Source organism: Gallinula chloropus (genome assembly GCF_964237585.1).
Source record: "Gallinula chloropus genome assembly, chromosome: 9".
In the NCBI taxonomy this organism is placed as follows: Eukaryota; Metazoa; Chordata; class Aves; order Gruiformes; family Rallidae; genus Gallinula; species Gallinula chloropus.
In genome coordinates this window covers 21,191,627-21,204,747 of record NC_140094.1, presented here as the reverse complement: position 1 = coordinate 21,204,747, position 13,121 = coordinate 21,191,627, and the positions used below count along the sequence as shown (strand labels likewise).

Below are 13,121 nucleotides of genomic sequence, written 5' to 3'. Positions count from 1 at the left end.
TGCCATTCAGCTTCTCAGGGGCTAGATTAACCCGCTATCTTTAGAAATAGAGCAAAGGCAACTGCCCCAGGAGGCTCTCCTTTCCTCCCCACTTACTATCGATTTCAACCACCTTCAGCAGAGGAACAGGACTTTCCCAAGTGACTAAGTTGTTACCAGCTCTAAGAAAACTGGAACCTCAACAAGCTGATGCCCCACTGAATTGAAGGCAAGGAGAAAAGAGGATGGAAGACAAACTCATAGAAAATTATTCTGATACTGAACAACCTGTTGCTAATTGAAATAGACATATTAACTTCGAGCTGCGTCTCCTACAGCAATCCAAGGAAATAAATACACAGGCATCTTAGAACTCCCAAAGTAACTTACTTCAATCCCAAACATTTCTGATGATTAACTACAGCAAGGCCAGAGTTGGGATCATCGATGAATGACACGTTAAACATCATGCATAATGTAGTTGTTCAAATAGACAAGATCCCAAGCCTCAGGAAACAAACCCGGCTGTTTTCAGGGGAAAACACATCAGTCCTCTATTTAATTCATCTGTTAAGTACACGTTCATTTATTTTAATGTCCTGGAAGTATAGCCTTCTGTTATTAACCAGCCACTTGGTACACTGCTCAGCGGAGTCAGAGCACAGTAACTTAGAGAAGACAGTTCAAAAGAACCAAATTTGATAGACAAACCCTCTGCAATATCCAAAGGGAGACGTTATAAACAAATCAGTTTACTCATCTGTACAAGAGCTAAATTAGCTTGGTGGTTTTCCCATTCAAAAGGTTTCTCTTAAACACATTTAGCATCCGTGGCTCTGTTACCAGAGAAGAAGGGACAGTTTGCAGGGACAGAGAAGAGACAACAAATACTAATGAAATTGATATTGACTGCTACCCATCCCTTTTACCTAGCAATATTACAAGTTTTGGGAGGGGCTGGGGGTGGTTGGGTTTGGAGTATGGTTGGGGTTATACTGTTGTTTGCAAAAGCCTCCAGTTACTTATGACAGATAAAAAATAATTTCTTTTTTCATTTGGAAACTACAGATGGGAATGTCAGTAGTTTTCCAAGCAATACTGATTTTCAGATGTTTAAGTGTTTACAGGAATAGGGAAAGGAAAGAATGAGGAACAAAGTGCTGCACATCACATTCTTCAGATCAAACACAAAACAATTTGAGGAGCTTTTAGAAGTTGATTCAAAATCTTTCAAACACAACTTCAATAGGACATTGCCCCAACCCAGAAAGTTATTGTTTCACTGAAAATATTAAGTACTTAAGGTTTGAGAAGGCCTTGACTACCCATCCCTGAATTAAGGAGTAAACGAGCACATTTAGTATCCCGAGGCAATCAACAATCCCATCACAGCTCAGACAAGCATCATCCCAAAGCGTGCTAAAAACCTGCCCAATCTGACAACGAAACGGGCCCTCAAGGCCGCGCTACTGGAACTTGCAGAAGCCCCGTGAACGGCACATCTTTCAAACCTGCCAAGGAAATGGATCTGAGAGATGAAGACGGGCGATGGGGGGGTCCCTCTGCTGGTCCAACCTCGGCAGCGTTTCACTCCCAGCCCATGCCGCGGGCGGTGGGCGCCGCGCTCCCCGCGCTCCCGCGGGCTGCCTGCAGGTGGCTCCAGAGGCAGGACCCGAGCCCGGCCCGGCGCATCAGCGGGCGCCGCTCCCCTCTACTCGGTGACTCCCCGTCAAACGGCGGGGAGCTAATTGTGCCTCGGCGTGTATTTCCTCGCTTCCCTACCCTTGTTCCGTACTCCGGCTCGCTGCTTGGAAACCCTGTTTTGCAAATGAAGCCGAGCGAGCTGACAGAAGCCGAAGCAGCAATCCTTCCCTCAGCCGCTGGTAGGAATCCGCCTGCTGCTTCCCTACAGAACGGCAACAACTCCTCACAACTAATCCCAGCTATCAGTGCAAACAGCACGGCATCTCATAACGGAATCTCCAAGAACATAAACTCTCTCAGCCCTGACATCACAAGAAACACTGTGGTACTGAGCCTAGGCGCAACTGACGCCACTGTCTCGGCTTCAGTGCGTAACGACACGTCTCCCACCCGAAACGGCATTCCAGGATTTTACAGAGCTTTCATTTCAGAACCACTTTAAAACAAACAACCAACCCAGTTATTTCTGTATTGCCCGTTTCTGACAAATGGCACAGGCACAGGGAAAGCGCCCTGCCCAACAGCTGGGCTGAGCACGCTGCTGAAAAGCAGCATCTCTCTTCAGCACATCAAAGTCCAGCGACACAACACTGGCCGCTACATCCCAGCTGACTTCAGGGCTTATAAAAGCCTCCCCATCAAAACCAACAAGTATTATCAGGAAAAAGATACTAAGAAATAGTCTTCAAAAAAGCTTTTATCCTTATCTAGTGTTGTAAAACACCAGAGTAATTTATGGCAATTGACACATTAATCTCGGAGGTAAAGCAGAACTTGCAGCAATTGCATCTAACTTCAGATAACAGTTCTGGGACTGTGCGTGGTTTCAAGGTTCTTTTATGCAGATCTACACTGTAAGAGCAACTAATATACCACCTTGCTATGTTGCAGAAGCTTCAAATATAAAATACATCCAGTAAATCCAAACACAAAGAAATTATTTGACATTACTATATATTCCTCACACACATATAGGCGGCGTTTTCACACAGAGAACATCTCCCCATTAAGCACCCTCACAATAGTTCACTGCAGCCAGGTGACAGGATGGTTAGTTTGGAAAAATGCTGAGAGCAATAAAAAAAAAAAAGCTATTAAGTGAGGGTTACTTAAGTACCTTCATCCTAATTCACAGAGAACTCGATCTGAACTCTCACAGCAGGACTTTGCAATGGACTGCCTAGTTGTTTAATGACAAGTAAATCTGCTCATATAGCAAGGAGTGGGTGGGATGCTATAAGCTGAGGTCACTGCTGTTTTCAGATGGATTTCAAATAAAGGCTATGTTGAACAAAAAAATTACAATAACCTAACCAGAAAAACTGGTCTTTTTCTTAAAGTCTCCAAGAAACACTTTGTAACGTAATTTAGGGTTTGAAGGTTTTATATATATGGGCTTTTGTTCAAGCTCAGAGTTGAACACAGTGCATAAAAAGGGGTCTAGACCAAGTCCCTTAAAACTTTATCTCCTAAATCAGGTGACCAAAGAATGAGCAGAAAGCAAAGATGGAAGAGCAAGTCACAAGGAAGAAATCACAAGCTGTGTTGCATTACCCACCAGGATTTATTTGCTCAGTTTTGTTATTTAAAATTGCCTTCTAAACCACAGCACAGCATCAGAGGCAAGGGTCAGGCGAGTTACTGCTGTCTTCAAGGGTGTTAGATGCTGAAGACAAGTGACAGCTGAATGTCTTACTTGACTGTGCAAAGCAATTCAGAGCAGCTCTGAACAAACTGAACGCTGCTTTCCCATTCTGACATCGTTTCTGGCCGGTGGGAGCAAATCTTACCAAAAAAAAAAATCCCACCATAAAGTCAGTTAAACACATTGTCACAGTCAGGTAAACATCTACCCAGGATGCTCCAAAGCTTTAACTCAGAGCCAGAGGCTTCATAAAAGTATTCCAAGGACGTTGCTTTACACCAGGCTACCTCAGTGCACACTGAGGACAGAACAGTAAAGATCTTATTATTTTTCTTCTGGTACCATTGGTATCTTTTTGAGACAACTCTTGAAACATGTTTCTCAAGGTTAGTCTTAAAAGATGAGCATGATACCAAAAAGAAAAGCACCTTAAATGCTTGGTAGGTAGTTCTGTGCACGCAAAACAAGCTTCCCCTGGCATGGCTTCATAAAGAACTCTTGCAATAAATTAGCACCCATGGCCTATATGGATACTGTAGAGGATGAGATATGAGGAACCCCTATAATCAAGCTGTAAATTGTTTTAAGTGTATTGAAAAACACAATGAGTTCAAAATTAGAAAGATCTCTGGTATTAGAAAATATTATTTTGACACTGTCTTATTGAGTAAGTGGCAATCTAGAGTGTAATATTAACTGCTAGTCTCCAGTACTGTGCAAAGTCTGAAATAGTTATTAGAAATAGCACCACACAGAAAACAATCAGGTATTTGTGCCTGTGTGCCACAGCTGATTTTCTGTAACAAAAATCATTACGTATCTCAGGGTATTTCTCTGATATGAGACTAAATAACAAAAGAACAATAAAAGATATTCACGTATGATAACCTCACAACAGCTACTGAGTGTGGTACAGTCACAAATGTTAGCTGGAAATTTTTTCTGGCTACACCTGTAAATAGCATGTTTCTGCTCTCAGCCCATCCCTAAAGATGGCAATCTCCCTGTGCATTTCCAAGTGAGCCTTACTCTGCTTTCTTCTCCCCTCTGAGGACTGAACAGCTCTTTGAATACCTCACCACCCTGTCCTTCTTTACAGCCCCATCAGTTAGTCAGAACTGGTGTCAGGCCACATCACTTTACTAACTTCTTGGCTTAGTTAAGGCAACTCCTACACTCAGGAAAACTCTCCCAAATACAATAGTTTTGAAGCTCTGAGGATAACGGAACTCACTGGCCAGTATTTTTCCTTCCTGCTATAATACACATGGCACATCCTCATCATCCCTCTGTTCACCCAAGCCTGGTGAGAAAAAAATAAACCACCGAGTTTTTAGTTTCTCTCCTCCCAACAAGGCTTTAAATTTAGTAGTTGTAGTTTAACAGAAATGCTTGCACGTCAACATTCAACATGTTTTGGGCAGTGACTCACCACTGAGCAACTCACGACAGGAAAAGTTAAAAAATGGATTTGTCTGGTGCATTTCATTTTTACAGCCAAAGGACAAGTTCAGATTGACTTGCAGTCCTGAAAATAACTAGACAATTCATTAGCACTCTTCTCCCTAACTATTTGTACTTTAGGCCCTGATAAGAACACATGAAGACAGAAAAACCTCAGAAGCAAGTCATTTCAGAAAATGCCATACAAATCCAAGAGGGAAAGAAACAAAACTAGAGGCAGTTTTGGTTTTGGGGTGGGGTTCTCTGGTTTGGTTTGAGGGGTTTTGTGTTTTTTTTTTTTTTTAAATAATCAATGTTTCTTAAACAAGATTGCTATTAAATTACAGTTATGGAGGAAATTAAATTCCTGTTGAGTATCTGTTGACACAGCAGGCTTATACCAATGCAAAACCACTGCAGAAACCAACCTCTCAGAAACAAATAATGTAAAAAAAAAATTTAAACAATTTTTAAAAATACACCTTTGTGTAGCAACATTAAAGAGCATTTCTCTTGTGACTTTCCATATCATAATTAAACTTCTCTGAACTATCTATTAGCTAAATCAATTTTATCTTTCTCACAATATGTTCTGAGTTCTTCCCAAGGTATATTTAAAATAAAGACACCGCTTACACAACGATCGACTCAATTTAAATTTCCTGTGATGCTCAGTGAAATTTAGGTTTGTGTCATCTTCCAAACACATAATGTCTCTCCTCACTGCTTTGGAGGCAACGTGTCATTTTACTTCAAGGCTCTATTCAGCACTGAAAGCCCCGAAACACAGAGGAACAGTACTGAACACTGCAGCACCGCAACCATCGATGACTCACGGCAACCGCACTTCACTGCCCAGATTGGTACAACCTTCATACCAATAAAATTCATCAGCCTTTTGTCGTCTCCAGCCCCCTCACAGAAGAAGAATTAAATGAGAACCATTTGAAAAATATTGCTGCTTAAAATTAAAGCCTGGTAAGAGAAATGAGAGAGATTTCTCATTCCCTAAAATGATCTCTTTATACCTGGCTGACACTACTAAATATTAAAGGTGTAATGTAAGCTTTATTGCTCACCTAGAATTACAGCAATAAATTACCCCAAAATTGCACCGCTATGTGTTTTAGCTTCTCTGACATTTGAAATATGTTTTTGTTAATCTAGCAGAAATCATCTGCTAGACTGTAAAGCCACACTACATAGCACGCAACTGTTAAAATGTAAATTGCCAAACTATTTTTAGCTGCTGCTGAAGGGGAAAAAAGAAAAGGGGGGGGGGAAGGAAGAAGAATAATATTCCTGGCCTCGGGAATAATGATTTGAGGCATTGTGTTCATTTTGTTTATCAAGCAGCTATTCAGCCTCTAGTGGGGCCCAAGTGCTTATGCAAGCAAAAGCTTTTAAGAGTGCCTGCAGCTGCAATCCTGGCTTCCAGGTAGGCTGCAGGTTCAGAGCACAGCTGCCCCAGGCTATCTGCGCTATCGCAGCTCCATCTGGAAGTACGGCTGAAACAGGATTTCACATCCCCGTTTCTGTACGTATCGCGGCGAGCAGAGGGAGGGAGAAGGCAAAGAGAGGGAGGAGAGACCCGTGGAGACGCGGAGGCTTGGAGACACCGTCCCTACTCGAGACTCAGCGCGGAATACAAAGCTCAGAGCGGCTCGGCTCCCGCTCCGGCGCTGCTGCCTGTGCAGTATGTTCTATTCAGCCTATCCGGCTTTGAGTTATGACTCATCCGAGTGCACCTGCGCCCATGTGTTAAGTACTGCCAAATAAAAGCCCAACATCCATTTACACAACAAAGAGATGTACCCCGCAAGGCAGCGGAGCTTCCCCCTCCCCGCCTGTTTGTTCTGAGCCGGGGGAAAAAATCATTCTGTCCTTCACTTCACTGGGGATTTTTCCCTTCACATGGATGTTTAAATGCAGATTCATTTATAAACAATTTTCTTCCTTTTAAGAATAAAGCACATTTAATGCCACAAAACACCCCTATAGCATTAGATTATCACAGCCGTTAATGATTTTTCCACCAAAACCCTTCCAACCTTTTTCATCAAAGCCCTTTATTCTCGAAGGATAAATTTTCAAGCAAAGAGGGATCAACAAACTAGTTGCTTGAAAGCTTTCCTGATGCTAGGCTGAAGTTAGGAAAGGCTTAATGAAGGCTTTAAAATCCACCAGGGCTTCACAATGAACATCTGACTCGGTGATTTATGCATATTAATAACCTCAGTCCTACTGAGGCAAGCTGAGCTGTACATGTCCTCCGAATCTTAATGTCTTCAGCTCCACTGGGATTATTACAAATGTAAATTTCTAAGATTCTCAGCTATTAATCTCTGTCTGTCCTCCTGTTCAGCAACATAATGACTAATTAAACATCAAAAGACCTGTACAGGAGATCTTCTTTGACAGCTCCTGGCCCAGCTCTCTTCCCAAGAGAGGAATTCAAATGACAGGGACAAGTGGGTAGGAGCATATGAGCAAGCCACAAATCACTGCTATGAAATCTAAAAATTCCACATCAAATGTGTACTTAGTCCTCCAGAACCACTCCCAATTACCTAGCCTGGCTGTCCATGTCCAGTGGAGAGCCTTCCTAACGCTGAAGGTTGGTAATTTGTATGTATGTCAGATAAAGAGAGCACAAGTTGAGTCTGATTCGTTTACTGGGATTAAAAAAAAGTCTAGTACTTACCGAAGAAGGCAAACCAGGAGGCACCTTTCTTACTTTCTTTGTCTGCAAAGGATCTGTACACAAATAAAAGAACATTTCATCAAGTATCTGTATTACAGAAGACAAAGAATAAATAGCTCTGCTACACAGCTTTTCCTTGCCACGACAGATTTCTGATTTTCCACTTTCGTGCATTTTTTTATTCTGTGCCAACAAAATTTGTCTTTCACATCAATACAAGAATGTGCTTAAATATGGAACATGCTGATGTTCTTCTCTAAAATAGAGCTTTGCAGAATAGCCACTTTCAAGTCTCCTTCTGAGGAAAGAAGTGACTCCGATGAACACGGAGGCTGGAGGATACCCTGGTGCCCTTAGACACTTGGTAAGAAACAACATGAGATTCTGACATCTATAAGGAGGAAAATGGGATTGATGAGTACAAAAGTACTCAGCAACTTCACTACCTAATCAAGAATCTGAACCAATTTAGTCAGCTGCTAATAAAATTAATCTGAACAGTATGCATGCAAGTTAAACAGTTACCTGATGTTCTGAAAATGAGGATATGGCAAGATTATAATTTCTACAGTTGACCAATTGAGTCTTCAATTAAAATATGAAAACCCTATTTTTCTGTTTTCATTCAGAGCATTTAATCACAATTTTATGATACGTTATGACAAGATAAAGGTGTGATAAGATGAAAATATCTGCTGGATATCTTTACCCTGATCATTCCCCACAGGGTGTGTTTGAAAAGGAAATAAAAGGATTTCCAGAAGAGAGATTTACACTGCATTCCATGTGTCACATGGAAGGGAACATTGGTTGGTTTCAATGAACCTCAGTAGTAAATGTAAAGGGTTAGTCAAAATCTTGGTCAGGCAACTCAGGCAGCAGTTCTGTAACATTTAACTAATCCATTAAAAAAACAATAAATATTTCAGACATACTTTTCTCAAGCCATTGGAAACAAGACTAGAGATAAAAGTGCACTTCCTTTTCCTGGCTCTTCTGGAAAAGCCTTTCCATACATTTGTAGCCACCACTTGCCATGTCCCAGGTTACAGTCTCCCAGATCCAGCCATGGGAGAATGAGCAACATTCTGCTGTTACCAGTTTGAACAGGTTTCCACACCTTGAGCTTTTTCAAAGAAAAAAATACAGAGGAGTCCTACCCTGAAAACACCCCACTGGGCTTCATTTCATTGAATAATATCTGGAACTTTACCAAGCTCTATATAGTTTGCACAACAAACCAACTTAATCACATATTCAAGTATATAATAGAGATCAGACAGTCTCCTTCAGGGCTCTCCCCCAGTGACTGCTCCAACCCATGACTTTTCTGCCCACCTCAGTACCACTTGCTGCCCAGCACCCCAAGTCATGCTCCAGCAGCCCCCAGTTACTCAAAGCCACAGCAGGTTGCCATGAAAGGAATTCGTCACTAAAACCAGTTCAGTGGGGGTTAAAACTTAATGATACTGCTGCTGGTGTTGCTAACAATTTTAAACCCCAACTCTTCACTGCTGAAGTTCAAACAAACACCCTTCCAAGCAGCAAACAACTGAACTTCCCTCAGACTGTCCCTCTGCTGAAACAGACCTGCACAACTGCTGCATTTGAGTCTGGTGTTCTGAGGAACATGAATACTTACAAAAATATTTGTACAGAAATACAACCCCCAGATTAAACTGTGGTTGTCTTGTTAACAGGCTAAAAAGTTGTACAAAACTGATATTTTAAAATACATATATGCACACAGGTGTGTGTGTATATATATATGTATATAGGTAAAGTTCCAGAGTTGTATTTTTATAATTAGAGATTTAAAAAGAAATTCCAAGCATGTTCAGTGCTATTTTAATGCCCAAGGAGTTTCCAGTTCTAGTTAATACTAAAGTTATTTCAAGAAACAATGTACATTTCATGAAATCTTATTTTGGGTAAAGTAGGGTTTAAGTTACATGGTTCCAACAAACAGGATTTTATTAAGGAATAGAAGTGCTCTACAGAATGAGGAGCATTAAAAACCCAAACATACAACTAGAGTAATCCTAATGACATAACATACTAACATTGAAATATGGTAGCTTTTAAACTAGAATATCAGGTTACAGTCTCTCTTTTTGTACCAAAAAGAGGGTTTTTTTAAACTTGCACACCCAATTATTCATGATAGTCTTAGAGCAGAAACGACAGAACAGCTGGCTCATTCTTGATTCCCTAGTTCAATAAAAAGTCTTTAGACCTCTGAAATATTGCCATTGACTATGACCTAGTAGGAAAATTCCATTTACCTCTAAGTATCTGCAGAATAAAATATCAATACTGTCACAGGATTATAAGAAATTCAAAGCAAGTTCTTGCCTGCATAGTTTGCAAGATGGTTTGATTTCAGGATAAACTACTAGTCTCCAATTGCTAAGAACATTACAGGCATGTTGAACCAATTACAATGAACTATATCTCGCCCTGAATAAAGTTACTTTTAGCATATAAAAGGATAATTGTTTCCCCTTTGTGTCTTTCCCCTACTAAATAATGGTAATGACCTCAAGGTCAGGCATTTCCAGGAGTTAATGATGGCATGGGTTAAGGGCACTCAGCTGGTCATCAGCTCCTATCCATCTGTCATTATTGCTTTTGCAATTAAGGGTTTTATTGGAGTTTCTCGTTTGTTTTATAAGCAATACTGACCAGTGTTGAATCCAAACTAGCATCTGAAAGAGGATGTTAACAATTCCGGGTTCTCTCTTACGTAGCAGTTTGCTGTACTCTCCATCTCTCAGCACAGAGAAATTTCCAGTATACAGAATGAGCTGTCAAGAAAAGACTACAACCTGCAGGAACACACCAGGAAGAGAAGTTTAAAAACCATCCAGCTTACTCACCAAGAGCTGGTGAGTCATGAAGTGGTCTTCGGCGCTGATTTGTGCCAGAAAACGGGTAGTAGGGTGTTCCAGGTTTTCCCGAGGATGACAGCTGACCTGGACTTCCAAGCCCCATGTCTGACCGAAGCAGACTAGACTGCAAGACACACAGAGAGAAGGAAAATTAAGCTTATAGCAACTCAGCTGTTAATATACCAGGCTAACAAACTTTTAACCACACACACTGCTCTTGGCATTTTTAAAGAATTGACAGGGCTTTCAGCTGAAGGTTCAAAAAAACCAGCTGACTTCTTCAAAGTACTGTTCAGAGAATATACTATAGCATAAATCAGAAAGGAAGACCAATTTTGGCTATGAGCCTCAAAAAAAACCCAAAACCACAACAAACCAACCCCACACCATTTCGGTCGAAAACATCTGAAAGAATCAATTAATACTTAAAGACTAAACAAAAATCAGAATACTTTGTTTGGTTTGCACTGTAACACCTCTTCTATTACACAATATAAACATGAGTGATAAAAACTGCTAAGAGTTTATAGTGTGACGTTAGGTTTTAGCACGTACTTAGAAATCCAGCCTTATATTACATTCATAAAAACATGGAATAATTGTCCCAAAAAATCATATGCAGGCGAAAGCCACAACAGATGAATGCACAGAACATAAAAAGTTAAAGACATTTGAAAAACATCAAGCCAACAATGTAGTTGAACCCTACCCTTTTTGTTCCCTTTCCATGCAGTAAATACAGAAAGACTCTGAAGGCTTCAGAGGTACATTATGTATTGTTTGGGCTCATGTTATTTGGATTTCTTCTATGACACTGAAATGAAAGCTAATGAATTATGAGAACATAGCTTTGCCGTGGTTGATACTATGCTTCACCTTGTTTTAGTCTGAAAAACCCCGGGCTTGGAGTGCAAACCCCAGAGCTGTTTGGACAGAAAACATAATGCCACCAGGCAGGGAAAAAGCATTCGCCGCCGCTTCGCTCCGGGCTGTGGCACACAGCTTTCTCCAGGCAGCAGCCACCACTCAGCGCTGCACACAGGCAAGGACACCTTGCTTGCAGTATTTGCAAAATCAGACAGCGTTTTAAGGTCACCAGCCAGCAGTCTTCAGAAACAAGTAATTTGAATTCTTCACACTTGGCCATTATGTGGTGCAGCCGTCCTGCTGCACAGGGGGCACAGCACGCTGTTGGGTGGCAGGACAACAGCCGTGTGTTGCCTACAGTCAAAGGGCACATACATTTCAATTGTTGGGTGATGGTAAGACAAACTGCTGGCTGGCTTGGCTTTTATACCAAAGCAGACTTGAGGTGCCAGCTAAAGTCTCTCCTTCAGCCCCATGGCTCCCAAGCCAACTTTCCTCCTCCCATCAAGCAGGACAGGAAAGGCTCACCCGTTACAAGCTAAAGGAGGCTCAAGAGATATTAACTGTTTCTTGCAAGTCTATCACATGCTTTGAAGAACCAAGTTAATAATGATTAAAAATGGCAGGGCATAAAAATATAGTTTCCACTCAATTTCTTCATTCTTACCCTCACTATAAAATGGTATTTAATTCAGAATTGTTAATAAAAAACTCATACTGAAATGAAATACCCTTGTCTCAAGTGAACATTAAGCAGAAAATACGGGGGGGAGGGGGGGGGAATCTGCTTGGAGACTGTTTCAAAATTTGCTAACTTTGCCTTTGAGGAGCAGTGGAGAAGTTATTGTTTTTCAGAAAACAATATGATTATCAGAATATCTGCTTACATAGTATATGAAGTGTGAATTTAGCGAAGATGCTATTCTACACGTTCATTAGAGTTTCAGTGGTGAACCCTGTTCAGGAAAACTGGGCAGTGTTTTGTGAAAAGAAGTTGCACCAAACCAACACTATGCCAAAAGAAGACATCAAATCAGTTCTGCACTTGGCCCAAGACTTCACCTTTAGCCCAGGAATACCCAGGGCTGAAGGAAAAGTTCTTTATGTAGCCTGTGGGAAAGGAGAGGATGTATTGCAAAAATTGTCATTTCCAGGTTCTTGGATCCTCTGTTCCTCTCTTCATTAAGGGGGAGAGAAGGGAGATGGCAAAACAACCCCCAAACCAAAAAAACCATCAACAAAACCTCTGAAATTCACTTCTAGCAAGCCATTCCAAAAGGCATATGGCAGCCTTCCCCAGACAATCCCAGCCTCTGCCTCGTGACATTTTGCCACTCTTGCTTTTGTCCTAAGCATTCCATTCTTGACACTTTCACTGGACCCTGAATTTCAAAGCAGCATGGCTACTACACAACACAAAGTCAGTGTGTAAGTAACAGAATACATAGCCAATAAATTTCAAGCTATGCAGCACACTTGAAAGACATTTCCTGATCTATATTGTATTTCAGTGAGGGTTTTTTTACTTAAAAAAATGTGAGGGGAACACGACACACTACCCTCCCTCCCCCCAAAACACAACCTACTGTTGTCACACTCAAACGAAGCATCTGTTTAAAATTTTATAATTGTTCCTCAGCCTTCCAAAAGAAAATAAAAATAGATGTCATTAGTTCAGCTTATTGATTTTTCTGTCTGTCTGAACCAATTGAGAAGCAATATTGATTAGGACTGATCCTTTCCTAAGGGCATCTGATAAAGAAAGGAATACAAAAATACCACTGAGGATAGCAAAAAAGCTCCGTATTATCAGCACCAAGCTTCTCCTAAGTGCCTGAGGTCCCTGCACAGAGGCAGATCACTTACATACAGTTTGCAGCATTCTCCA

General features: G+C 41.1%; 2 protein-coding genes across 2 annotated transcripts in view; both read right to left on the bottom strand.

Moving 5' to 3' along the window:
- LOC311194915 (transcription factor 12) overlaps window positions 1–7,532 on the bottom strand; it is a 48,934-nt gene extending 41,402 nt beyond the window's left edge. Inside the window, exon 1 of the mRNA XM_084268158.1 lies at window positions 7,476–7,532. The gene's annotated coding sequence lies outside the window, so the exon portion shown is untranslated. The remainder of the gene's footprint in view (window positions 1–7,475) is intronic.
- LOC311195002 (transcription factor 12-like) overlaps window positions 6,253–13,121 on the bottom strand; it is a gene marked incomplete at its 3' end in the record, with an annotated part of 114,849 nt that continues 107,980 nt past the window's right edge. Inside the window, exons 6-8 of the mRNA XM_084268267.1 lie at window positions 10,355–10,490; window positions 7,476–7,528; window positions 6,253–6,456 (exon numbers count right to left, since the gene is read on the bottom strand). Of these exons, the coding sequence (XP_084124393.1) occupies window positions 6,253–6,456; window positions 7,476–7,528; window positions 10,355–10,490 (393 nt within the window). The remainder of the gene's footprint in view (window positions 6,457–7,475; window positions 7,529–10,354; window positions 10,491–13,121) is intronic.